This window comes from Chanodichthys erythropterus, chromosome 12 (genome assembly GCF_024489055.1).
Source record: "Chanodichthys erythropterus isolate Z2021 chromosome 12, ASM2448905v1, whole genome shotgun sequence".
Classification (NCBI taxonomy): domain Eukaryota; kingdom Metazoa; phylum Chordata; class Actinopteri; order Cypriniformes; family Xenocyprididae; genus Chanodichthys; species Chanodichthys erythropterus.
In genome coordinates, this window is record NC_090232.1 from 11,200,715 (window position 1) to 11,226,322 (window position 25,608).

At 35.7% G+C, this 25,608-nt stretch overlaps 2 protein-coding genes across 2 annotated transcripts; one reads left to right on the top strand and one right to left on the bottom strand.

The window, feature by feature from the left end:
• Positions 1-516: 516 nt before the first annotated feature.
• On the bottom strand, positions 517-14,123 carry knl1 (kinetochore scaffold 1). Its single transcript, XM_067403619.1, has 26 exons — positions 14,089-14,123; positions 13,729-13,804; positions 12,905-12,944; positions 12,549-12,608; positions 12,374-12,459; positions 12,222-12,274; positions 12,006-12,024; positions 11,841-11,881; positions 11,324-11,370; positions 7,494-11,108; positions 7,233-7,341; positions 7,061-7,128; positions 6,745-6,843; positions 6,551-6,666; positions 6,356-6,446; positions 6,144-6,260; positions 3,901-3,988; positions 3,721-3,801; positions 3,589-3,628; positions 3,405-3,509; positions 2,924-3,024; positions 2,765-2,830; positions 2,527-2,636; positions 1,614-1,735; positions 1,235-1,360; positions 517-706 (listed from the first exon to the last, which is right to left on the bottom strand). Exons 2-26 carry the CDS (start codon positions 13,746-13,748, stop codon positions 610-612), a joined length of 5,517 nt encoding a protein of 1,838 aa, XP_067259720.1. The 5' UTR covers positions 13,749-13,804; positions 14,089-14,123; the 3' UTR covers positions 517-609.
• Positions 14,124-14,404: 281 nt separating this feature from the next.
• knstrn (kinetochore localized astrin (SPAG5) binding protein) lies at positions 14,405-19,417 on the top strand. The gene is made up of 8 exons (XM_067405071.1): positions 14,405-14,476; positions 14,799-14,906; positions 15,013-15,039; positions 15,143-15,242; positions 15,377-15,491; positions 15,583-15,644; positions 18,568-18,642; positions 18,968-19,417. The coding sequence occupies exons 2-8, from the start codon at positions 14,815-14,817 to the stop codon at positions 19,097-19,099; spliced, it is 603 nt and encodes a 200-aa protein (XP_067261172.1). The 5' UTR covers positions 14,405-14,476; positions 14,799-14,814; the 3' UTR covers positions 19,100-19,417.
• The last annotated feature ends 6,191 nt before the right edge of the window (positions 19,418-25,608 follow it).

Genomic DNA, 25,608 nt, shown 5'->3' on the forward strand with positions numbered 1-25,608 from the left:
ACAAATCATTCTTCTGTTCACGTCTATACAGGAGATTGCTGGTTGGGCTTGAGGCCAGACTGGCCTTTTGAAACATGACATACAATGAACAGTTGTGGTTTGTTGCCATTATTTTTGGAATAGCATATTATGGTAATCTAATTACTTACCTTAAATTCTTGTAAAAGGTTAGTTTCTGGCTTAATTATGCTACTTTGTTAAGAGGATGATTTTCAATGTGAAACATTTAATTTATGGACATATTCAAAAATGTAGAGACCCAAACTCAAACCATAATGAACATCCATATCAAGCTGAGCAAAAACAGGGGGGATTGGAGCATCATTGCCATCATTCACGCAAATCACCATAATTACCTGCATTCTTCATATATGATTATACTGTATTTAGTAGTAGAATATGGGGCTCCTTTTATCCTATTCTAATAGTTGGATTCCTAACGGAACAACAGACAAGGATCCAGTCATAACAGGCCAAGAAATGTAAAGAATGTGAGCAAACTTGGTGCGGCTTGTGGCTACATTTTTAATTATTTTTGATTATACAAAGTCAATATATACAAACATTTATAGACTGAAAGGAAAAGAGTAAACAACAAGGCTTGAGATCCTAGCACAGGAGATCATCGTGGATTTTCTTGAGGACTTTTGTCAGATAGTTCTTGGCTGGTTTGATTGATGATAGGATGTCTTCAATTTGACTCAACCTACAGAAGACAAAAGCACAAAACACTGACTCAAGAGCAAGACAAAATTAACATTTTATGTGAATACTTTTATGAAGTGAATTTTATTGTAGCTGTTGATAAGATTTACAGTTCCATGTGCCAAGGACCACTTGTCGATGAATGATCTTTAGTGAAATATTTTTTTAAAATATATGATTTATTCAAATGTATTCAAAACATTGCAACTTTTAGCATCAATGAGAATTGTATTTTGTCTAAAGTATAAAAGTGAAAATTGGTGTCTGATTTGAAACTTTCTGATAAGAAATACTCATAACATTTCTGTCAGACTGGGTTAAAATTAATATATTAATATTTTGTACTTGACACATTTTCTTTGAACAATTAGATTTGGAAAGTCTTGTGTTTCACTAAACGCTGCCTAGAGACTTCAAAATATTTCTTTCTAATAACAATCCTGTCTAATGCAGGTGATGTTATCTCCACTCACAAAGCCAGATAACATTTAAACTCATTGTGATCTAAAAATTTTAATTTCTTTCAAACCTTGTTTTCCCCATGTGTTTTTTGAAGTCCTGTATGTGAAGTGGTCCAAAGGGATAGTCTGGAGTGACCATCAGACTTAACTCAAACTTTTCAAATGCTTTCAGGCTTGAGAAGACGATATGAACTCTGAAAAGTAAAAATAATAAAAAAGAAAAAAAAAGATGCTTACAGTTAATTAATTTGTCATTATGATTACAATCTTTCTCAAAATCAGGTGTGCATAGGAGCTAAGTTGACACACTTTTAAGTTTTTTGTAGGGAATTAGGCATTAGGGAAACATTGCAACTGGAATCTCTGTCATCCACATAAGAACCAAGGCTCAATACGCAAAGGAAAAGTGCATGAGTAGTAAGCTAATAAATGTGCACTGTAACATACCGCATGTCCACACAGGTGATCTTCAGGATGCGAAGCTTCAATCCTCCCCACTTCTTCAGCCGGTGAATCTCCTCACCCAAGAGCCTGAAACGACCCACCACCAAACTGATGTCATGAAGAAGCTGTTCAGAAAAGATCAGACAACACTGAGACTTCTCATCTTGTTCTCATATATTATTCAAACTGGATCATCCAAAACATGCACATACCTTTGTAGCAAAACAATAGCTGCATTTACATGGACCCTAATTATCTATGTCAATCGTAATGAATTGGCCAAATCCGATTAAAATTTAATTTGGATTGTAAGGAGTGGTTTAAAGCTTTTCTAATGCGTTCAACAGGACATGTAAACACTTGATCAGATTGAAAACTGAAACTGTAAAGTACTGCGCATGTACAATGATGAAGAAATTATGTAAAATTATTGTTAAATAAAGTGTCATAAATGACTGTCGTGACTCGTGTCATTTCTCTTTCCACTCATCGTCTATTAAATGGAGCAGAAGAACGTCTCACTAGTCTTGCTTCAGACTTTCATCAACAGACGCCTTGTTTTAGGCATGGGAAGGGACATTTTTACTGCTTGATGAATAAAGAAGAAAGGCACAAAGCTTCTTGTGCTCATCGTCTTCCTAATTAGGACCCAAAATAGACAAATATTAAGACTGCTTTTTTTAAAACAAAGAAAAGAAGCGTAAACAGCAGAAAACTCTATTCCAATTTGAAGCTTATGATGCACATCAAACTGTTCACTTTATTTAGCATTCATGTAAACACTCCATTCGGATTCATCAATCAGAATGAATGAATTCTGAATGAAACAAAAGGTGTCCATGTAAACGTAGCTTTAGTATACACATATTTTAGACACTTTCATTTAAATATAAAAGTACATAGTGTTAGCGCTAACCTCTGGTAAATGTCGGGTTGTGGGGTACCTCTGTGTCCATTGAGTTTGAGACTGACAGTATAGTGCAAGTAACTTGTGAACCATGCTTGCATGACACTCAGACTTTTCCACTTAAAAAAAAAGAAAGAAAAAAAGTAATCATCATAAGGGGAAAAAAATTATACAAAATGGATTTCAAATATTTAAAATAAATAAATACATAAAATTAAAAGATAAAAGTAATTTATTTTTCACTCACCATCCAGCTGCAACTGGAAGCATACATCTATATTTCGCTCCACATCCTCAGTCATCCATTCCTTTCCTAATAGACATGAGAGTATTTTAATCTACTGTTGTATGTAAGGATAATGGTGAAAAACCATTAGGAGTAATTATAAAGTGATAATCAGCTCACCAGCAGGGGTTTGCAGGTTCACTTGCAGATGCACAGTGTTGTGAAGGAAGGTAAACAAAGCACCCCTTTCATCTGTCGAATCAAGACGCCACTCGTTCAAACTGAAAGACAAATCATTATACTTTCAGCAAAATATATTTTTACATAGTAAAATATATGGGCTAGGTATGGCGGCAATAAAAATAATAAATATTCAACCTACCGAACCAACCATCTATTGTTTAGCAAAATAAAAAACCCAAACCTTAAGCTTGGAAGTCTTACTTCTGCTAGAAATATTAGCAAGCAAGTGATTATAATCAACAACAAAGCTGTCTTCAACAGCAAGAGAGCGATGTTGCATGGCTTGATGCCACGTTGATTTTAATAGGGTTGTACATTTGTTATTGTCACTTGCACGCTGTTCTTGCAGTGTAGACAGGATGCCCAAGTGCCACTACAATGGGTTTTAAACAAAAGAAAAAAAAAAAAAAAAAAAAACCTGTTCAAGGTTGCATGATGACTCTTAAGGCTACTGGATTCTCCTCGTAGCTTCTCCTGTTGGCCCTCCAAAGTCCTCAGCTGAATCTCCAGCTCACCAATTTCCCTGAAATGATCAGCATTTCAGCATTCAGCAAAAATCTGTATCTTATAACATTCCTTATGGTGTGGATAAAAGAACATACCTCTCCTTCATAGTGACAGCTGAATTAAGCCTTTGCAAATCTGTCAGTAGAGAAAGAGAAACACAGACAAACAATTATACCATTCTTAGCATCACAAAGCTGTAAGATTCTATAATACAGAAGTAAACTTACCCTCTTCCTTGGCTTTTAAGGCTGGTCTGGTTTGAGCAGCATCAAGATCTCCCATAATCATGGCCTCTACAGATGCAAGTTCTAGTGTAGAAAAAGCAGTGTGCTATTTCACTATGTTTATGTAGAAATTTACATTACATACGATCAAGCATGAAACAGAGCAGAGAAGAAAATCCATACCAGTTTCTAAATCATTAATGCATCCATCCAAGTCTTCCATCATTTCGTCTGTCTCTTTGATTTTAGATAGCAGGCTCTGCTTTGCATTCTAAATGTATTGGGGGCAATTCAGATACACAGCAGTTAAGGCTTTTTGTTCATGTGAGACAGCACTGAGGCCCTCTAACAAAATAAAAAAGTTCATAAAAAGTTATGAGCAAAAATAACTCTTAGCAGATAAATGAATCTAAAATTTACAATCCTTTCTTCTGGGAAAAGACTGAAAATTCTGATAAGTGATGATCTTGCATTTACTAATTATGTCCAATAAAATACTAGCAGCAGTCAATCAAGTTTATGGCTGAGATTTGTAATTTATTTATTATTTAAAATGGTTGTGTCCTTCATTTTGTCCTACCTAATTACTGTTTTAATACAAAATACAGATTTGCGCTCATCAAGCAATTTCCTAGGGTCTAAGTATCAGAATTTCTCTAATCTGGATGTCTAGATGAGAAACAAGGAGGAATTTTTGAATAAAGAATAATTTACAGGGTTTGACAATAAGGACTGCCTGATGGCCCAGAGCCAGTGTGAACGACACTTGCGATAGTAGGCGGAACGGTCATTTGCCCGATCGGGCCAGTGCTGTAGGTTGCGCGTTATTTAACGATCTGACATTATTGAGTATGTCCCTCACTTCACAAAAACAAAACACCCATTGAGGTGCACGCATGCACTTGATGTAGTCTAGGTTAGGCTTGTGCGCATGCGGCGTATTTAGTGTTCACTTTCACTGCGTGATTTAGTCTACTAAAATGCCTTTAGAATGCCCCAGAAATCAAGGGGTAAAAATGACCCTGTATATCTTTCATATTTATATAATTTAATATAGTCAGTATTAAACAAAGAGCGCCGTTTTTCTCCAAATATCAGCACGATTACAAATGTGATATTGATTTTATACAGCGTAGAGTTTAATAAACAAGAACTTAATATCAAGTGACTTACATTTAAGACACAAAATCACCTGTTTCGCTGTATTAATAGTTCCAAAGTCCACACAGCACTGTTTTGTGTCTCTGAGCAACTCTCCCTGAATGAATCAGCCATTTGAATGAATCAACTGAATCTCAATGACTCGCTCATTAACAGTGATTCGCTGCCACTTACTGGTGGGTTTAATTTCACGATTAAAGGGATAGTTCACCCAAAAATGAAAATTTGATGGTTATCTGCTTACCCCAGCGCATCCAAGATGTAGGTGACTTTGTTTCTTCAGTAGAACACAAATGATGATTTTTAACTCCAACCATTGCCGTCTGTCAGTCAAATAATGCTAGTGGATGGGAACTTCTACTATAAGAGTAAATAAAACTTGCATCATCAATGTGTCGTCATTAATGTGTCGTCACGATCCGCAGGGTTTAATTTGGACTTGTCTATGCCAGTTTTATTTACTCTTATAGTTCCCATCCACTAGCATTATTTGACTGACAGAAGGCAACGGTTGGAGTTAAAAATCATCATTTGTGTTCTACTGAAGAAACAAAGTCACCTTCATCTTGGATGCACTGGGGGTAAGCAGATAAACATCAAATTTTCATTTTGGGGTGAACTATCCCTTTAAAGTGTCTTTTCTTTTTTAAAAAAACAAACAAAAAAAAACAAATTTCAAATAACAGTATTTAACGTTTTATATTTTCAACATTTCAAAACATTATTTATCCATCTGTAACTGCTCTTGACTTATTAACTTTAATAAAGTTTATTAGTTATATAGTTAACTATACACTAGATTACAATTTCTGTAGGCTACCTGAAAATATCCTGTTTAAACCTACATGAAAAACTTGAAAAGCACTGATGTTTCATTTGTGTTTTTTTGTTGTTTTTATTTTTTGCCATCACTTGCTATCAATTTGAATATGTTACTGTTTTATTACTCACTGTTTATTTGTTTAACAGTATTTAAAATTTAAGTGAGTTAATCTAGTAGCTTTTTTGGTGTCATAACCCTATTTATTAAGGTTACCTGTATCAAAAACAACAACTAGGCTTATTTTATAGGCCCATTTTTTTTTCTTTTACTTTATTAATTTTTTTTTGTTGTGGGGCAAGTGAACATTTTTGCGAGGCAAGTACAAATTTGAACCACTGGCTCAACCGGGCCAGTAGAAAAAATCCTTAGCGTTGAGCCCTGATTTAACTTTGAGAAATTGTTAAACAAAATCAACATTTTAAAAAAACAAAAATGCCTTTACCTGTGTAGTTTTTAGGAGCTCTGAGTACAAGACTCCTTTCATTTCATGAGAATGTGCCTTGCTTCTCTTTCCAAAGTAAACTCTTCGCTCTTTCAACTTGGATCCAAAGCTTTTTAACTGAGGAAAACAAACAAGCATGAAGATGAATGCTATATGCTATAATTTTAATGATTTAACATAAGATGACCCAAGATATAGACAGAACAACATACTTGTTCTTTAGAGAGAGTGCATATCTGTTGCTGAAGGGCTCCATTGATGCATCCCAGGGATTTCTCTTGTTCAGGCATTCGTTCTTTAAGTCTATGGAGAAATTAGTTTCACAAAATACAATATAATTTTTATGTAAAATTTTTTTGTCAGTTAAACACATCTTACAGCATTATCAAAACCAGACTAGTACACACCTCTCCACTATCTCTGTGAGGTTCTTACAGTCTTGCTCATACACTCTCTGCTTGGGGTGGTATATGTATTTCTCTTTGAGCAAATCTTCCATGCTACGTGTATCTCCAGCCCTACACTGAAAAAAGAAAGATGTTTTAAAAACTGACACATATTATGTTCACAAAGAGAGCCAGAGAAAAGCCAGACCACTTACACTGACAGGCAGAGCACTTGGTCTAGATCTGTGGATGACGAAGTTGATACCAAAGTGGCTTAGGAACTCGTTCACTGTGATGCTTCCATCCTCAAGTTTCTGGAAATAAAAGAACGAGATAGGATTTTATATTTTCAAAAGAAAATGTTGCAAAAAGATGCAAGGGTGCCAAGCACACCTTCCCTAAACAAAAGCACATCATTTTAAGTATTATTCAATTCCATCGCATTTACAGTCTGGAACGAGTTACACAGCAAAGAGTAATACTTAGGGTTAGAGGTTTATTCAGTTTATATATGTGTTTGAATACTGCTACCTTGTTAAAATCAAATACATGATCCAGTGTCCCATCCAAATGAGAGTCAAACTGAGAGTATCTGAGAGCTGTAAAGTACATCACATTTTCTTTTAAAAAATAAACCACATCGAAACCTTAATTTTTTAAAGCACATTAACATTGTCTGACAGAACTGACGCAAACAACTCACTGGATTCAGACACTCCTGTATCTTCAATTGTCTTTGCCTTGGGATTCTGAGCAGCATGCCTTGTAAAATTACCTTCCCACTGTACAGCAGCTTCATGACAGTCAGGCCCCTGAGGAGACAGAATCTCAGGCATTAGCATAATAATGCACAACAATGGAGCCCACGCTTAACACTTTATTACAGAACAACCTCTAAGCGTGTAGCAGGAAATACCAAGCAAACAAAGTATTAAACTAAAAATTATTAACAATTTGTTCATACCATGTCAGAAATGTAGGTTTTCTTGGTTTGTTCTGCTGTAATAGGGTCTTCCTCTGAATGCGGCCTTTTAAAACATGGAATTGTGCTCGACCCTGACTCAAAGACATCATCTTCAAAAATCTCTTCATTTATAGGTTCCTCTGAATGCTGCCTTTTAAAACACGGACTTGTTCTCGTGCCTGACTGAAAGACATCATCCTCAAAAATCTCTTCATGTATAGGTACAGCCAAAGAACCATCCAGTTCATCTTGCTTGTTAATTGGCCAATTTTCAAGACTCCCTGACAAGTCTTCTTCACTGCTCATTTCAGGAAACTCTTCATCATTAATATTGACTGTTTTGCAGTTGCCATTTTGTTCAACAGAATCAAAATGTTTCTCCAGTTGTAGACTTTGTAAATCATTAGTACTTATGGTCACAGTTTTGTTTGGAGTTACAGTTGAAGCTCGTTTCGGTAGTTTTGGCATGATGCCACACAATGACAACCTTGAAGAGAACGGCTTTTTAAGACTGAAGGGTGTGGTCTTCTCATTTTGAACAGAATTATTTTTCTGCTTGACGTTAGGCGTGACATTTGAAGCAGGCTTAGAGGAAATTTCCGTTTCACGTTGCTCATTAAGGGAAATCTCGGGGAAGACACAAGAAGGCAGAGGTGCAGTTGTGCTTCCCGTCATCACTTTTTGCTCTTCCTGGATACGCCGTTTTATATTTTGAAGCTCCATTTGGAAATCTGCTAGACTTCTTCGTCTTGCTTTTGTATGTTGTAGTTCTTCTTTACTGAAGGAATCAGCTACAGACTCATTTGAGGAGGAACCTTCAAGTTGGACTGAGCTTGTACTTTGTTCCTTGTTAGACCAAAGAGCTGGACCCTCCTCTTCATTTCTAGAACCATTGGAAGTGTTTATATTTGCTTCTCTCTGGTTAAACGAAACACTTTTGTCCATTTCAATGGACATTGTTAGGATCTTTGTAACCTGCATGTCATTTTCTTCATCAGTCGTCATCACATTACTTGGATGTGCCATTTTGCAGTATTTGTCCACTTGCATCTCAGCTGGGTCATAGGACATTGCCTCTGTGTTGGTGCATTTAAGGTTTTTGCCATCGAGATCAAAGGCATGTTTTGAGGGGAAGACATGGTTAATAGCACACTTGGCAGCTTCACTCACCTCATTTTGTTCTTCACTTGACACTGTGCATCTAGAAACAGATGTTGATGCCCAAAGTGCACTTTCATTTGCTTTGATCTCTGAAGCACTTGCTGCCAATGTGCTTTTTGAGTCAATTGCAATCGTATTGCATCCTGTTAATTCCATTTCATCATCAACACAGGGCATAGCTAGATTTGATGCACTGGCTTGACATGTCAGTTCCATGCAATCAGACTCATCCTGCCTTTGACAACTTTGAGCTGTAGGCAACATATTTATCTCATGCTCCCTTTCCTTATTTGATACAAAGCTCTTTAACATGATATTGCCAGTGAGTGTCTGGGTTATATCCATACAGTCAACATCAGGACTGGAGGATGTAGATTCAAGGTTCAAACTCTTCCTCGATTTACTGAAGGGTTTGCAGTTTTCAGCCTCAAGCACAACAGTCTGACATTGTGTCATGTCCATGTCATCAGGATTGGAGAAATTTGTCTGACAGTTATCAGCTTCAGTGTTTTCAGGGTCACACATCAAGGACACCATCCTTGCTCCTGACTTTCTTCGAGTCATAAAAGCTTTATGCTTTCGCTCACTGACGAGTGCCATATGTACTTCAGTCATCTCCATAGGTTCAACAACAGTGATTGTTTGATTAGCGGAGAATGGTACTCTTCTTGTATCTGTATCAGCACTCCCTAACCAGGTCTGGTTTGAGTCAATGTTAATGTTGCATCCAGTCAATTCCATTACATCAGGGCTTGGGGGAGAAATCCCAGTAAAAGTATTTGGTTGACATGTCAAGTTCATACAGTCACTCTCATTATGTTTAGGTGTTGTAGTAGTTGTAACAGGTATAAGAATGCTTTCACCTCTTTCCTTCTTGGGGGCTGAAAGGACATTTTGTATTATATGCCCAGTTAACATTTGAGTAATGTCCATCCCATCACTGTCTTCAGTTTTGTATACCGATGTATGAGGCCAATTCTTCCTTGAACCACTTAATGGTTTGTCTCCACTGACCTGTTTAGCCTCGAGAAAAATAGTTTGACACTGTGTCATGTCCATAACATCAGAATTTGCAGTTTGGGCAATTGAGAGAAGGCCTGATTTGTTGTGATCCAATATCTCTTTATTTCCAACCAAATTAAAGCAGGACATTTTGCTTACTCTGGGAATTGGATGCAGAGCTTCCTCCTTGATACTGCTTGCATGCTCATCTTCTCGAAAAGTTCTGGATACAGACGCAAGAGGTAAACTCTTCCTTAAGTTGCTAAATGGCTTGTTTCCGCTTGATAGTTTGTCCTCGAAAACAAAAGTCTGGCACTGTCTCATCTCCATATCATTATTAGTAGTTGGAGCTATCATGTTGTTGCCAGATTTGTTTTGATCCACTATTTCTCTATTTTCAAAAGCATCGAAAGAGGACATCCGGCTTAGTTTGGGAAACAGAATGTCCTCTTTTTTTCGAATAGATACATCTAAAGCCCCAGTCATCTCCATATCATCAGAATTAGCGGTTTTGGCTATTGAGAGAGTGCTCTGAAAATAACCAGCTTTGTTTTGATCTGTTGTATCTCCATTTCCAATCACATTAAAGGAGGAAATCCTTCTTATTTTGGGAATTGGAGACTGAGATTGCTCCTTCATACTCATTGTGTGGTCTTTTTCTTGAACGGTTAAATCAAATGCCCCCGTCATTTCCATCGCATTGTCATCCTCAGAGAAATAATGGGATCTATTTTGATCCAGAGCAGCCTGGACATTGCGAGTGATATTTCCTGTGACTTTTACATTGATTGGAGCAGTCTGACTTAGAGTGAGCTCCATGTCATCAGAGATGTTTGAAAAGGCAGATGCCATGAATGCAACACTTCCTTGATTTTCAGAAACGGAAGGTGCAAGAGGCTTTGCATTATCTTTGCTTTCAGCTACAACAGTGTGACTCATCATTGCCTCTACATCATCATCTTCAACAAATGTAACACGGGAACGTCTACGTTGAAGTCCCCGTGGTTGTTTTGGGTTACCCTTGCCACCTGGATGTTGCTTCATTAAAAAAGATGGTAAGTGATTCTCCTTATCAATTTCCATTGTGCTTGTATTGGCTGAACAGAAGACATTACCAAGCTCATTTTCTGAATTTGGGGGCTTAATGGTGTTTACAGTGGGTAAGCACATACCGGCGAGAAAAGCACTGAAGTCTGGGTCTATTGCAGTATTTTTACTCTCCGCTTTTGCTTCACATGGCAAACCCTTCTGACTTGAAACATTTAGATCAACACAGGCCATCTGAGCCACTTTGAGGCTACGATCTGGGTTTGATTCTTCTTCATTTTCATAGTCCTTATCAATTGTGATTGTGTGGCTTTGAGTAATATCCATGTATCCAGTATCCTCTCCAAGCAGCATTGTTCTATCCACACAGTCATCTTGTAAGACTGGATCAGAGAAGAAATTCTCCTACAATTTGAGAGAGAAAGGTCAAAATAATCAGAGTGTGTCAAGACAAGGTGGGTTTCAATCAGAGATTAATACAAAAACCCAGTAGTAGGTATTGATAATGATCAAGTATCGTATGCTCACACACTCCAAATTAAATGTTTGTGGCAGCATATGCTTTCATCAATGATGTCATATTCATATGTTGGTCTTTTCAGCCTTAGATTAGTACTTACCTTATGCTGGGATAGATAAAGAGGAGTCTTCAACAAAGTTTCCAGGCCTGAAAGAAATGGAAAGGTTTAGTGGTTCACTCTCTGACTATGAGAATAATTTTCAAGATGCATGTAAATACAAGCATGAAATCAATAGATTCTGTTAAGGCCAATTCACACCGCACAGACAAACACCAACAAACATGTTTGTTGGGTTTTGTTGGTTCAGTACGTTATCCCTGTTGGCGTTGGTCAGGGTTTGTTTTCACCCGACTGGACACGTTCAGTTCATGTTTGTCAGTGTCTGTTGGGGCAGTGTGAATATGACAGTTATTTCTCATAAAATTCTAAATCCAACGGCCAACTTGTTTTCTGGTGTTTGTCTGTACAGTGTGAATTGGCCTTATTATAGTGAAAAACATTTATGCCATTATGCATGTGTGAACACACTCTTATTTTGAATAATAACACAAGATAACACAAGAACAATAGTCCCAATGGGTCAGCAATATTTGACATTTTTCCTTCAAAACATTACCTTTGATTTGGCGATTTCCCTCATCAACAAAATGCAGAATCCTGTCATTAGAGGGGAAAAGAAAGTTACAGATTTTCATATATTTAATGTGGATACACAAAACCATCAAACATGTTTAAACTTGAGCATGTCAGTTATATATATAAAAAAAAGACTTTTACTTACTTTTCATCTGGTTTACCTCCTGATAAAATTTAACAGAACACAATAAAGCAAATAATAGTGTGTCAGTGTTTTATATATGCAACAGAAATATTTAATACTTAATACTTTTCATTTGACAGAACTGGTATACATAATCTTTAACCATGACTCATGAACCTCAGATAATAACTAGAACACGTTAAAAACAAGAAACCTATAAACAAGTAAACTACTCACCAACATGTGTGTTTTGTATGGATGCCAGAACAGGAGATTCACTTTTCGCATCACTGTGAATTTTTAAAATTCATAAATTAATTATCTTCTCATATAAATTATGTTTGTATTTAGTTTCAATGTTAATATTAGGTCAACATTATTTCACTTACTTTGTAAAGACTCGAACATTATTTGTAGTGGCAAAACTCACTCTTCGCGAATTTCTCTTCTTCTCTACAGGTTTGGTAATTTCCTCCTGCATAAATATATACATAAAGAAAAATACATAAAAAAAAAAAAATTCTCAAAAATTAGATTACATTTTTTTTTTTGTAACTTAATCACCTTTTGTTCCTCTTGCTCAGATCCAAGTACATTCATAGATGTTCTAGGAGCTTTTAAAATCTGTCAGAGGACAATCAAGAGGCACTATTTACCAATTAGAAAATTGTGAAAATTATTAAGACACGTCTCACAGGCTGCAACAGAGTGAATACAAGTAAACTGGGACACTTAAGTTTAATCACCTATTATTTATGTGTATATTCTTCCATTACTTAAAATCTGCATTAAATTCATCCTAAACTAGTGTGTGATGATAGCCATTTGGATCATGTTTATATAAAAAAACAAAAAACAAAGGATAATTCATCAGAAAGTGTCACATTTTCACCCACTTCAATGACGTACTGGATACGTACCGAAGAAATTCTCCGCCTTGATAATTTCACTACCTCATTGCTGGAAAAAGTGGCAAGGATTAGTTACACAAGCTTTTTTTTTTTTTTTTTATAACATTATGAAATTTACCTGAAAAGAAAACCATTCACTTATTAAACATGTACATTTTCAAATATTAAGGAGATGCTTTTATTCCATATGACTGTCAAATGGAGATCATCGAAGGCAATTTGTCATATTCGTAGTACACAATGGCATGTTAAAAATGTGAGTTGGATTAGTTTAAGAGGTGTCATTGCCAATGCATTATGCATTAATTATCAATTCAAAACAAAAGTCCACTCTTTTTATATATGCAATTACAAAATCATTATAAAAAGAAGGACCCATTAAGAGTTTAGCTTATAATAAATGAAAAGCTGATGACAAGCAATCTGTACTGGTTTTCCTGAATCATAACACCACGAATACGACAGAAGGATACTGACTATGCGAAAATATTAGTCTTGTTTTAGGTGTGAGGCCATAAATACAAATACAATATTTTTGTCACTTATTGTTTGAGAGCAATGCAAATAGAAAAGTATTATTGATGTATCAAAACGTTAACTAAACTCGGTGCTCAGTTTGAAGATGTTCCCAACAGTCCAAAGAAAGAAATTATCAAAGAACGTTTGAACATTTTGGACATAAGCAGAGCCACGGACAGACTCAATCATGTTTGCAGAATCTACAAGACTGCATTATTTATCTAAACCGTGCCAAATCAGTCTACACAACTCTTACCAGGTAAAAAAACTGCAGATAGACACACACACACACACACACACACAAATCAACTTACCCTGAATTTAGCGGCTCCATCTTCAATGTATGCGCACTAAAATCAAAACTAAAAGTGAGAAACACTATAAAGCAACCTGGAATGAAACATAAAATTAAAAATAAAACGATTATGGATTTTTTTTATTACTCTAAACATTATCTACATTATATTAACACTTCTGTATTCCCTCATGTTTTTGTTGAAGCCAGTGACGGTGTGTGTATTTGACTGTCAGACGAGCTCATAACAACAGCAACAATATACTAGAGAAAACAAGCAGCTCTCGACATTTCAACGAGTTTAAAACGTTTTACTTTCATAACAGCTACCGCACGACAGATTTGCAGTTAAAGTAATAATAATAATAAAGCGCAATACCTAAAAACAATTTCCCTCCATTCAGCGCTTGTCTTTTTTTCTTCGCAAAATTTGAACTCAACCGCCGCGCCTCTTCCTCGCGCTCAGTGACGTGACGTGAGACGCTCCTCTCGCGTCCTCTCGTGGAGCGGAAGATAATATTAATTTAAAGTAAAAATTGTTTAGCAAACTTTAATTGGATTAATTACCTATGTAATATATCTTATAATACTATATATTTGTAAAAACATGCATTTAGTTTCAACGTTATAAATTAATCTCACTCAAAACTACTGATCTGGGTTTGTAAAGGAGGCGGAAGTGACGTTGTTTATTTTGAAAATTCATGGCGCTGAATTAAATCGGGACTTTTAAAACGTTATTTGCAGATTGATATTAGCTAAGTGTGGTAAGTGTATTACACATTCACACATATTTTAAAATCATTTTTTAATTACCGTCGATTAACGACGTGAGATCTTTTAGTAGAAAATCGCGTTGCATTCACGGTTAGAAAAAGTTGACAATTGACAGAAGCGAAATGTGACATACATACAGTGCGACCATATACTTATTTCAGAAATACATAATTTTGATATCAACCAAACATAATTTCTTCACACAATGTTAATGTAATTCAGGCAGTCGAAGTTTTAGTGTAATTATATTTCATAATATTCCTCTTAAATACTAAAGGCTGTAACGTTAAATGCGATTCTCTGTTTCTCCAGAAAGCTGCATTCAGTCATGAAGAGAGTTCAGATGAAAGACACGGCGATTTCTGCACAGCCCTGTGTGACATCCAGAGCCGCACATGTCAAGAACGACACGGACAATAAGTGGGCATCTTTATTTAAACGTTCTGCAAACATTTCATTTTCCCTAAATACATGGTTTCTTTTTTTTTTTTTTTTTTAAATATATATTTTATTTTATTTTTTTCAGGAAGAACCAGCACAGGACTCTGAAAGCGTAAGTACCATGTTGTCTGTCCATCAAATAAAAATGTAGTTACTACTATTATGATAGTCCAGTCTGTTTAAAAAGGAAATGCGTACTATTTTGATTTTCTTAGGCCAACCACAAGATATGGGCAACAAAACGATGTAAGAGAGCAGAATCGAGTCTTGACTGCAACAAATGAAGACCTGCAGAGACAGCTTGAAGAAATAAAGGTGATTACGCTTGATTTTTTAAATCTTTTGCCCAACACATTAAAGACAAATTAATCAAAGTGATATTTAAGAATATTTACTGAAGCTGGTAGAGTCAAATACATTTAATACTCCAAACAATCATGTTTCTGAAGGAAACGATGACTGAACTGGAGCAGCGATGCACAGACCTCCAAGGAGAAAATCGAGAATTTCAAAAACAGCTGCGAGACTGCCATGTCCTTCTTGTTGCAGAAAAACTTGACCCAGGTGAGGATTTATTTTATTGCTGGATTGGATTGACGCATGAAGAAGAGCAGTGTTTTCTGTCAAGTTGTAATCTAAATGGCCTCAAATTCAGTTTCAGGGGAAAAGTTGGGTCAGACAGCACAACAGAAGGAAGAACAAAGAAAAGAAGTTATGGTAACTCATTTTGTTTTCTGTTTTTGTATATTTTTATATTATTTATTTTGTTTATTTATATGAATGCTATTTTTTAATTAAATACTTTTGTATCCTATTAATTACATACACATTTAATGCTGTCAAATGAATGATCACGATTAAAGGGTTAGTTCACCCAAAAATGAAAATTGTCATTAATCACTCACCCTCATGTTGTTCTACACCCGTAAGACCTTCGTTCATCTTCAGAACACAAATTAAGATATTTTTGTTGAAATCTGAAGTTGGACAAGGTTGAACTGTAGTCATGTTGACTATTTTAACAATGTCTTTACTACTTTTCTGGACCTTGAATGTGGTAATTTCGTTGCTTTCTATGGGAGATAAAAAAAAAAAAAATCTCGGCTTTCATTAAAAATATCTTAATTTGTGTTCTGAAGATGAACAAAGGTCTTAAGCTACGGTCACACTAGACTTTGAACGTGCAAAATTTCTTCAGATGCTGTAACGGTCATGATGTGACGTCACCGTCTACAGCGTCTCTTTTATAAACATGAATTCAACACACAATTTAAAGTAATACATTCAAAATGTAAAAATATAGAACCTACTAGACTTTACTGCAAAAATATAATTCTTTTAATTCAGCCAAGAGGTCATTTATGACAGAAATTTCATTTTTGGGTGAACTAACCCTTTAAATGCGCATCCTGACTCTCCTGTTTCCACCAAAACTATTTGTCGGGAGCTCCAATATTCATGGTCAAGTTGCTATAGGCAAACCTTTGGTCACTCGTGCCAATGTCAGCATGGTTTTCTGATGAGTCCAACTTCACTGCGGGATTTACGGTGTTGAACAGCCACAAAGAGGCTTAATAAAGAGGCCCAGACTGTTGCTGCCCAGAGTGAAGCATGGGTGTGGTTTGGGCTGCAATATCATGGGATTCCCTACTGTGCTTGATGGATGTGGTGTAAGCAGTAGCGTGTTGGGCGCGGAGAATTACCTTGTGGCACGATTGACTGGGTTCAAATCCGCCTTCTGCCGAGCTCGCTCTTTTCCCCATCACATCAGAAAGGCATTTATTTTCAATAAAAATTAAGAAAATGTTCTAAAAGTGGAAGGAAATTGCCTAACGAGTGTTTAAAGGGATACCCAAAAATAAAAATGTGATGTTTATCTGCTTACCCCCAGCACATCCAAGATGTAGGTGACTTTTTTTCTTCAGTCGAACGCAAATTATGATTTTTAACTGCAACCGCTGCCGTCTGTCAGTCAAATAATAGCAGTGATTGGGAACTTCAACTATAACAGTAAATAAAACTTGCTTAGACAAATCAAAATTAAAACCTGCGGCTCGTGACGACACATTAATGTCCTAAGACACGAAACGATCGGTTTGTGCGAGAAACCGAACATTATTTATATAATTTTTACCTCTAATACACCACTTTGTCCAACTACGTTCAGCTTCCTGTTAGTGAGGTCAAAAAACGCGTTGTGATGACGGAAGTGATGTCTCGCCCATATACTTCAATGAGCGCGAGACATCACTTCCGTTGTCAGAGCGTGATCAGACCTCACTAACCGGAAGTTGAACGAAGTTGGACATAGTGGTGATTTAGAGGTAAAAAATTATATAAATACTGTTCGGTTTCTCGCACAAACCGATCGTTTCGTGTCTTAGGAAATCAATGTGCCGTCAAGAGCCGCAGGGTTTAATTTGGACTTGTCTATGGAAGTTTTTTTGACTCTTATTGTTCAAGTTCCCAATCACTGCTATTATTTGACTGACAGACGGCAGCGGTTGCAGTTAAAAATCATAATTTGCGTTCGACTGAAGAAAAAAAGTCACCTACATCTTGGATGCCCTGGGGGTAAGCAGATAAACATCAAATTTTCATTTTTGGGTGAACTATCCCTTTAATGATAAAATAATTTACACTCTGTTATTATTGCATCCTGTTAATTTACAATACTGAGGTTAATAGTATGTATCTGCCAGTATAAAATATAAATAGCATCTAATTACTATTTACACTTATTGCAAAGAACTGCTACTTTTAGCCTACATGGTAAAAATAATATAATTTGCAAAAAAAACATTCCTTTTTTTTGCATGTGGGATACCATGAAAATGAATATTAGTTCAATAACTTACCATTCTGACAGTTTTCACCTTTGATATTATAACAGTGATAAGAATTAAACTTGCATTGACTCAGACGTCATTTTCTTGCGGACATCAGTTTGTCACGTGCTGTTGTCATGGTGAATCGTAATATCAGAGCTCCATTGATGATGGCTTTTCATAGTCGTGGTGCACGCGCTTAACTCAGAGTCAACGTACTCTGAGTCGACTGAACTAACTCAATTCAGCTGTTCTGAAACCGAAAACAGTTTCCCATTTCAGGGTAAGTCAACTCAGAGTTCAAGTTTCAACTCAGAGTTGGTTGAACCTCCTTATTTAAACGGGCTCCAGGTGTTTCAGTTTCATTTTACAATACTATAAACAACGGAATTTGCATAGAAGATTATGCAAATGTGAAAAGTCTGTTTGATTTTAGTAATTCATCACATTTTTCAGAAAAAAACAAAAAAAAATTGTTGGCTTTTTTCTTTGATTCTTGGCCTTTTTGCAATAGGAGGTGCTGATAAATGGACTAACGGTCACTGCAGGCACATAATAGGGATCGATTATATAATCAGCCATATTGTACAATAATCTGTAGTGCCGTCACACCAGATTATTTACTTGTATGGTCTGATTACTGTAAAAGCAGACATACAAGACTACATTCTTAAATACAGATGAAGTGTAGTTCTAGTCTATAGCATGTGTTCCCTGGAGAATCAGTCCTGAGAGCGCAGGGCTAGTGTTAAACCAGAGTCACAGACATTGGCCCTCAATTAATTATTCATTTTTTGTCTGTTTCCCAACAGACTGTTTCCCAAAATCTCCTGACTGAGCTGAAACTGTTCAGTGAGACGGCACAAGAGCATGAGGCAAATTTACTGGTGAGTATCAGTATTCTTTGCTTTTAATATTCAAAAATTCTGGGTTATTTATCCTGATTTGAATGTCCTGCGGCACTGACCAGGCATTAATACAAATGTTTCACTAAGACTGATTTATATGAGGATGAAATTACACACATTTTGCTCTGCTGGGCTAGAGGCTGTATAATTAATCATAACACCAGGTCCACAGCCAATAAAATATTCATTTGAAATGTTCAAATCCTTCTAAATGTTATTGAGTGTGCCTCTCCAAAACTACTAGAATATGGCATGACCTAGAATGGCTTCAGTGAGAATATTGTCAATCACGGTTTGCTTCCAGGAAGTGCAGAACACCATGAGGGACCTGACGGAAGCGCATGAAAAGCTCCAGCAGGAGAGGGCATTGTTCACTTTGGATGTGGAGGAAATGGAGAGAGCTTTGGGAGAGGCAGAGAGACTCTTGATGGAATAAATGAAAGAAACTCTTTCATCGGCCATAAATACTGCAATGCCATATGGCGTTTTCTGAGATCTGTCAGTCTGAGAATAAGAACTGGCTGAAAAAAGCATTTGAATGAAAATGTAACATTGTTGCATTTAAAGGAACATTCACCACTCGCCATTTACAAACTACATTTTTTAAAAACACAATCTGAGTGCTTTCTGTTTTTCTGCTGACAAGTTATTAAAGGGTTAGTACACCCAAAAATGAAAATCCTCTCATTTATTACCCACCCTCATGTTCCACACCTGTAAGACCTTCGTTCATCTTCAGAGCACAAATTAAGATATTTTTGATAAAATCCGATGGCTCAGTGAGGCCTTCATCACCAGCAATAACACTCCCATTTTCAATGCCAAGAAAGCTACTAAAAACATATTTAAAACAGTTCATGTGACTACAGTGGTTCAATCCTAATATTATAAAGCGACAAGAATACGTTTTTTGTGCACCAATACTAACAAAATAGTGACTTTATTTCACAATATCTAGTGACGGGCGATTGTTAAAACACTGCTTCATGAAGCCTGACAGCTTTATGAATCTTTTGTTTAGAATCAGTGGTTCAGAGCGCCAAAGTCACATGATTTCAGTAAACAAGGCTTCGTTACGTCATAAGTGTTTTGAAACTTCAATAGTTCACGTGACTTTGGCAGTTGATTCGCACTCCAAATCACTGATTCGAAACAAAAGATTCATAAAGCTGTCAAGCTTCATGAAGCAGTGTTTTGAAATCGCCTATCACTAGATATTGTGAAATAAAGTCGCTATTTTGTTATTTTTGGTGCACAAAAAGTATTCTTATCACTTTATAATATTAAGCTTGAACCACTGTAGTCACATGAACTGTTTTAAATATGTTTTTAGTAGCTTTATGGGCATTGAAAAAGGAAGTGTTATTGCTGGCTATACAGGCCTCACAGAGCCATCGATTTCATCAAAAATATCTTAATTTGTGTTCTGAAGATGAACGAAGGTCTTACGGGTGTGGAACAACATGAGGGTGAATAATTAATGACATAATTTTCATTTTTGGGTGAACTAACCCTTTAATATATTAATATAAAGTGTTCATGTACCTGTAAAACTGCAAAGCACTTCTTGAATGATGCTGATGTATACTATTTTCATTTGTATTATCTGTGCACATGATTAAATGATGGCTTTTTGATTAAAACTGGCATTTTGTACTGTATCATAGTATCTGAGACCTAAAAAGCAATGCTAGTTTTGACTAATAGGTATATTAAGTGATACATTTTGTGTACTTTTCCAGCATTATCCTATGATGTTGAAATTGTTTCATTTTTTTTTTTAACAGAACCATTACACCACACTTTCTCTCTCTCTCTCTCTCTCTCTCTCTCTCTCTCTCTCTCTCTCTCTCTCTCTATATATATATATATATATATATATATATATATATATATATATATATATATATATATATATATATATATATATATATATATATATATATACAGTCAAACCAAAAATTATTCAGACACTTTGACCTGCTTAATTGTTTTCTGACAGTTTAACTGAGATCTTGCCATATTTTACCTTTTTTTTTTTTAAACTATAGTGAATATACTGTATTAATGAATGAAATGTTCAAGGTGTCTGAATGAATTTTGGTTTTGACTGTATATATATATATTGCAAATAAACATGAAAACAGTAATGACATTACACATTCAAAGTTTTCCAAGTTTAAAATATGTGCCGATCAATAATTAGTGAAGGTCTCTGGGTATGATGAAGACATAGTGTTTCACAGCTATATATTATCAGTGTTTAGTAACTTCCATAATTATTCATCTCATACATGGTGTTGTCCCCAAATTTAGAAGCGTCACAAATTTATTTACATGACTATTCTATATTGTGAATATAGTCAAAGCTAAACACTATGACACACAATAGGATTCTTTTAAAAGGACATTTTAAATGAGTGAAAAGAAGAATTAGTGAGATTCAATAAATGATCAATAATTTATTGTGAATATGTAATCATGTAATCCATAAAAAATAACTTTAATCTGATTTCGAGCATTTTAAATTGTAATATAATCTAATTGGAATCCGATTACATAATCCATCTGACATGTAATTAGTTTCTACCCGGCATACATAGCTTCGCCAAATAAACTGCATATACCATCTATTGCTTACTGCACTTCTGCCACACTCTTATAAGCACAGGATATATTTCCAGCGTGACAGCTCTTCATGCTGCCAGCTTATATCCACTTGGTATAAAAAGTCACCAATGCAAACGTCGGAAAATGACACCCACCGCCTCAACACACATCTCATTGGATCACTTCCAGAAAACAGTTAAGACAATCTGTCCAACGGATCAGATCTGAAAAACAAAAACTGCTGGACAGCATGAGAATGTTTTAATGGATGGTGTGGTTGAGCCAAAAAAGGAGAACATTTTCTGTAAAATGTGTATCTCATCCATTTAATCATAATCAAAACAAGTGCATTACAATGATGAAGTCTCAATATCAGGAAATTACAGTGATACAGTGTTCTTACAGTAAGCCAAAAAACAAAACAAAAACATTTGGACACTTAAGCCACACTTAAAAATGTATGAATGCCAATGCAATATTATAAGTTCTATGAAATCTCTAGTGTCATTTGTTTGCAGATGCCGCTTTTTTTTTTTTTTTTTTTTCTTCAATGTTTTATCATCTAATACAAAACATACACACATTATTAAGTGTCCAAATATGTTTGGGGCCACTGCATATCTCATCAGTGAATGTGTCATAAGAGTACAGGAGATGACATTTCTGGAGTCTGCATCATGTACACATCTTTTTGGCATTTAGTCACCAATATGTTATAAATAAAAAGACCTGCCAGGGGGATAATGGGAGCAAGAATATCAACACAATATTACTCATGTCATTTGTTTAAAATAAATATGAGTCACATTTGCAGAGCATGTGTGGCTTAATGTGGCCCAAAGTATTTGGGGATTTTTAGTTGAATGTGAGTGGTACATTCCTGAAATCTAGAAATGATGATGACATGAATATTTCTATAATAACAAATGTTTTAAAGGCCAAGATCATAATTCTTTTCTTTACTTTTTTAGTGTGTTACATCACACATTTCAGATTTTGACCATTTCATGACACAATTACTTTAATTCTGAGTAATCCAGTTTAATGCATTATGATACCTTCAGGTGCATATATAATGCATTGTGGGTAATACAGCTTTAAGAGGCATAACATTCCAGTAACAACTTCTCAAAGCAATTCAAAGTGTTAACAACCTGCTTTGAAGTGCATATTATTCTCTGTGACTCATTCCAATCAATAACACTTTGCATAGCTCTTTCTGTCTTTGGATGAAACGTTAAGTATTTCCCATCTGGATGTTCAACACAGCAAGTCTGTCCTTGTCTTTTTTCTGTTTTAAATGATGATTAATGCATAGAATAGAATTAGACTCTTCAGGCACTGAAACCTACTCTACACAAGCCCGCAGATGTTTATGCAGTTACAGTCTTAGTAATGAAGGGGGCACCGATACTCCCCTAAAGTCACCATGAAATCAAAATTGATGATTCTTACTATATTTCTTTTATGGAATATTCCAGTATTTATTGTAAATGATTTATCTGTGCACAGAATCATTATTTAAATTAATGTGTCCTCATAATCTTTGATCAAAATAGCTTCTCCCACTTAAAGTGACATCTCTTCTCTGATGTTGTGTTTGCTGGCGCAAAGGCAGGACGACCTGTCACTCACATGACATCACAGCAGTAGCAAATGACAGCAATTCAATCAATTCCCACAACATCTGTTTCATCCTGCTTTTAAATGATTTTTACCATTAACCAAGGCTTTTTCATTCAAATCTCTAGCTATAAAGATGGCAAAAGTTGAACAAACTTAGTCAGCAAAATCTTCAAACTTGCTTCGCCATGACAGTAGTTGACTTAAAAAACACATACGCTGCATCCGAAATTAAATACTTCCCTAGTATATAGTATGTGAAAAACAGTAGGCGATGATCTACTTCCTAGATTCTGAAGTTAGCATTCAATGGATACTTTACTATCCCATGAGGCCACGGGAGAGGATTTATGAATGGCAGTGAAGTGACGCAATTGATGCTGGTTGGTCATGTGACAGTAACAACATTGCGGATGTAGTTTGTCTGAATTTCATTCATACTACCCATATTCATACTATATAAAGTGTACTTTTTTTAACGGTTGCGAAGTAAATTCAAATTCAAATGTAGTATCTTCTCACAGCGATACTTTACAAAACTGTGTTCTGAACGCAATGTGTGAAATCGATACTGCGTAACTGAAAACATGTATATATATACTTGCGTAGAGTAAGTTTCAAGCCATATGTCGCGGAAGTCGGAATTTAAAAACATAATTATGATGGATTTCAAAATTATAATTATGACTTTTTATGTCATAATTTCAGCATTTTATGTCATTTTTCTCTTATAATTTTGACGTCAATTGTTTCTTACCTCAAAATTTTGATGAAATTTGATGTGACTTTTTGTCTATTTCAGCTTTTTATGTCAATTGTTTTCATCTCATAATTTTGAATTTTTAATCTCATAATTTTAACTTTATATGCCACAATTATTGTTTACAACAGCATATTTTATTCTGTCCAAAATGACTTGAACACACATCATGACATAGTTATAATTTCCAAACTCCTAAGTATGATCTTGAATGCATCATTATAGCATTATAACCAGTGTTGGGGGCAACGCATTACAAGTAGCACGAGTTACGTAATCAGATTACTTTTTCAGTACCGATTACTTTTATCAGTAATCAGATTACTTTTTCAAGTAACCAGTAAAATAATGCATTACTTTTAAATTTACAACAAAATATCTGAGTTGCTTTTTCAAATAAGTAACGCAAGTTACATTGTTTTCCTATTTATTGACTGACATCTCTCCTGGGCCCATGTCGAGAGAAAGTGCAGAGGTGTTGTGTGCGCTGTGTAAATGTGAGCATACATTTACTCATTTACTTCTTCTCCTGCATTGTATTATTCTGTATTCCATGATGGCAGCACAGCTGAAAGGCTTGTTTGTTTGAACTGCGCCCTCTACTGTACATGCGTGAATTTGCATTTCCTTCAGACTGAGGCTTATTAATTTCACATTTGGTATGAAAGGACCTTTACATTTGCCAAAAATATAACTTTTTTGTAGTTATAAAAACAAACAAACAGCCCAGCTAAGATGACGTAATGCATTACTTTCCATAAAAAGTAATGCAATTAGTTACTTTTTAGGGAGTAACGCAACATTGTAATCCATTACTTTTAAAAGTAACTTTCCCCAACACTGATTATAACCTTCTGGTTACCAGCCTAGATCTTTAACCATCGAGGTACGCCAACCAACAAAACCTGTACACACCCGTCTTAACATCACTTATAATGTATTTCATTTAGCACTAATGTTCTTTCATACTGAAATAAATATTTGTTCAACATTAAACAAGATGAGAAATCTGTTTATATTTGGATTAGAGGGACAAAGTCACACATTTCTTATCATATCTCTGGGTGACTGGATTGTACATACACTGCAAGCCAGTCAAACAAACAGTGTGGATTGTGACTTGCTGAAATGATCCGCCGTGGGTTTCACTAAAGAACTACATCGACTTGGCACAAATCTACTCTACAGTAAAAACATTTCGTTTTTGTACAAAATTGATCCTAAAAATATACACACATACAGCATATTTTACATACAGTATTGCTAACCTAAGAAAACGGTCTGTTGTGAACACACATTTTCGTTCTTTTCCCGCTTAAAGCATCACCCTTTTGGTTTAAGAGAGAGCAATACGTGTGCAAAGGCAGTATTTTCAGTGCTGCTTTTAGTCCAGAATGAAGCCGCCCGTCCCCGACACGAAAATAAAGCACACACAATACACATTTTTCCATGTTCCAGTCTACCACTCACTGTACAAGTTGATGATGTTTCAACTTCGATTTGAGTTTTGGTGATCTGAGTGAGATTCAATGAATCACTCAGGCGTGTGTTTGCCCACACATTACGACTAATCCCGGAAGGTTGCTATGAAATAGGGAATTCATAACAAAGGAATTTCCTTTATCCGTCTTTGAGGGTCTTTGAGTCTTTAAAATTAATACCACCTCTTGCTAAAGAGTCTCACAGTGCAAAGTCTCCGCTTCTTCTGGGTCATGGTTAATCTGCGAAAATCCACCCGAAAATCATTAACACATTAACAATAAGATACTTCAATACCCCTCCCTTCCTTGAAGAGAGGAGGCCTAAAATACACGCTTCGGGGGAAATGAGAGACTTGTTCATTTTTTTGTGAAAAAGCATTCTTTGTCATTACTCCGACAGTTTGATTTGTCCTGTTTAAGGGTTCATCATCCTGTCATCATCTCCCCTGTTTGTTTCAAGTCATCGGTTCA

Coding starts and splice junctions, on each gene's coding strand:
- knstrn (XM_067405071.1), top strand. CDS start 14,815: ATGAAGAGAGTTCAGATGAAAGACACGGCGATTTCTGCACAGCCCTGT. Junction 15,040..15,142: donor CAGCACAGGACTCTGAAAGC/GTAAGTACCATG, acceptor TGATTTTCTTAG/GCCAACCACAAGATATGGGC. Junction 15,243..15,376: donor GACAGCTTGAAGAAATAAAG/GTGATTACGCTT, acceptor ATGTTTCTGAAG/GAAACGATGACTGAACTGGA.
- knl1 (XM_067403619.1), bottom strand. CDS start 13,748: ATGGAGCCGCTAAATTCAGG. Junction 7,129..7,232: donor TACAGGAGTGTCTGAATCCA/GTGAGTTGTTTG, acceptor TGTACTTTACAG/CTCTCAGATACTCTCAGTTT. Junction 2,831..2,923: donor GAACCTGCAAACCCCTGCTG/GTGAGCTGATTA, acceptor CATGTCTATTAG/GAAAGGAATGGATGACTGAG.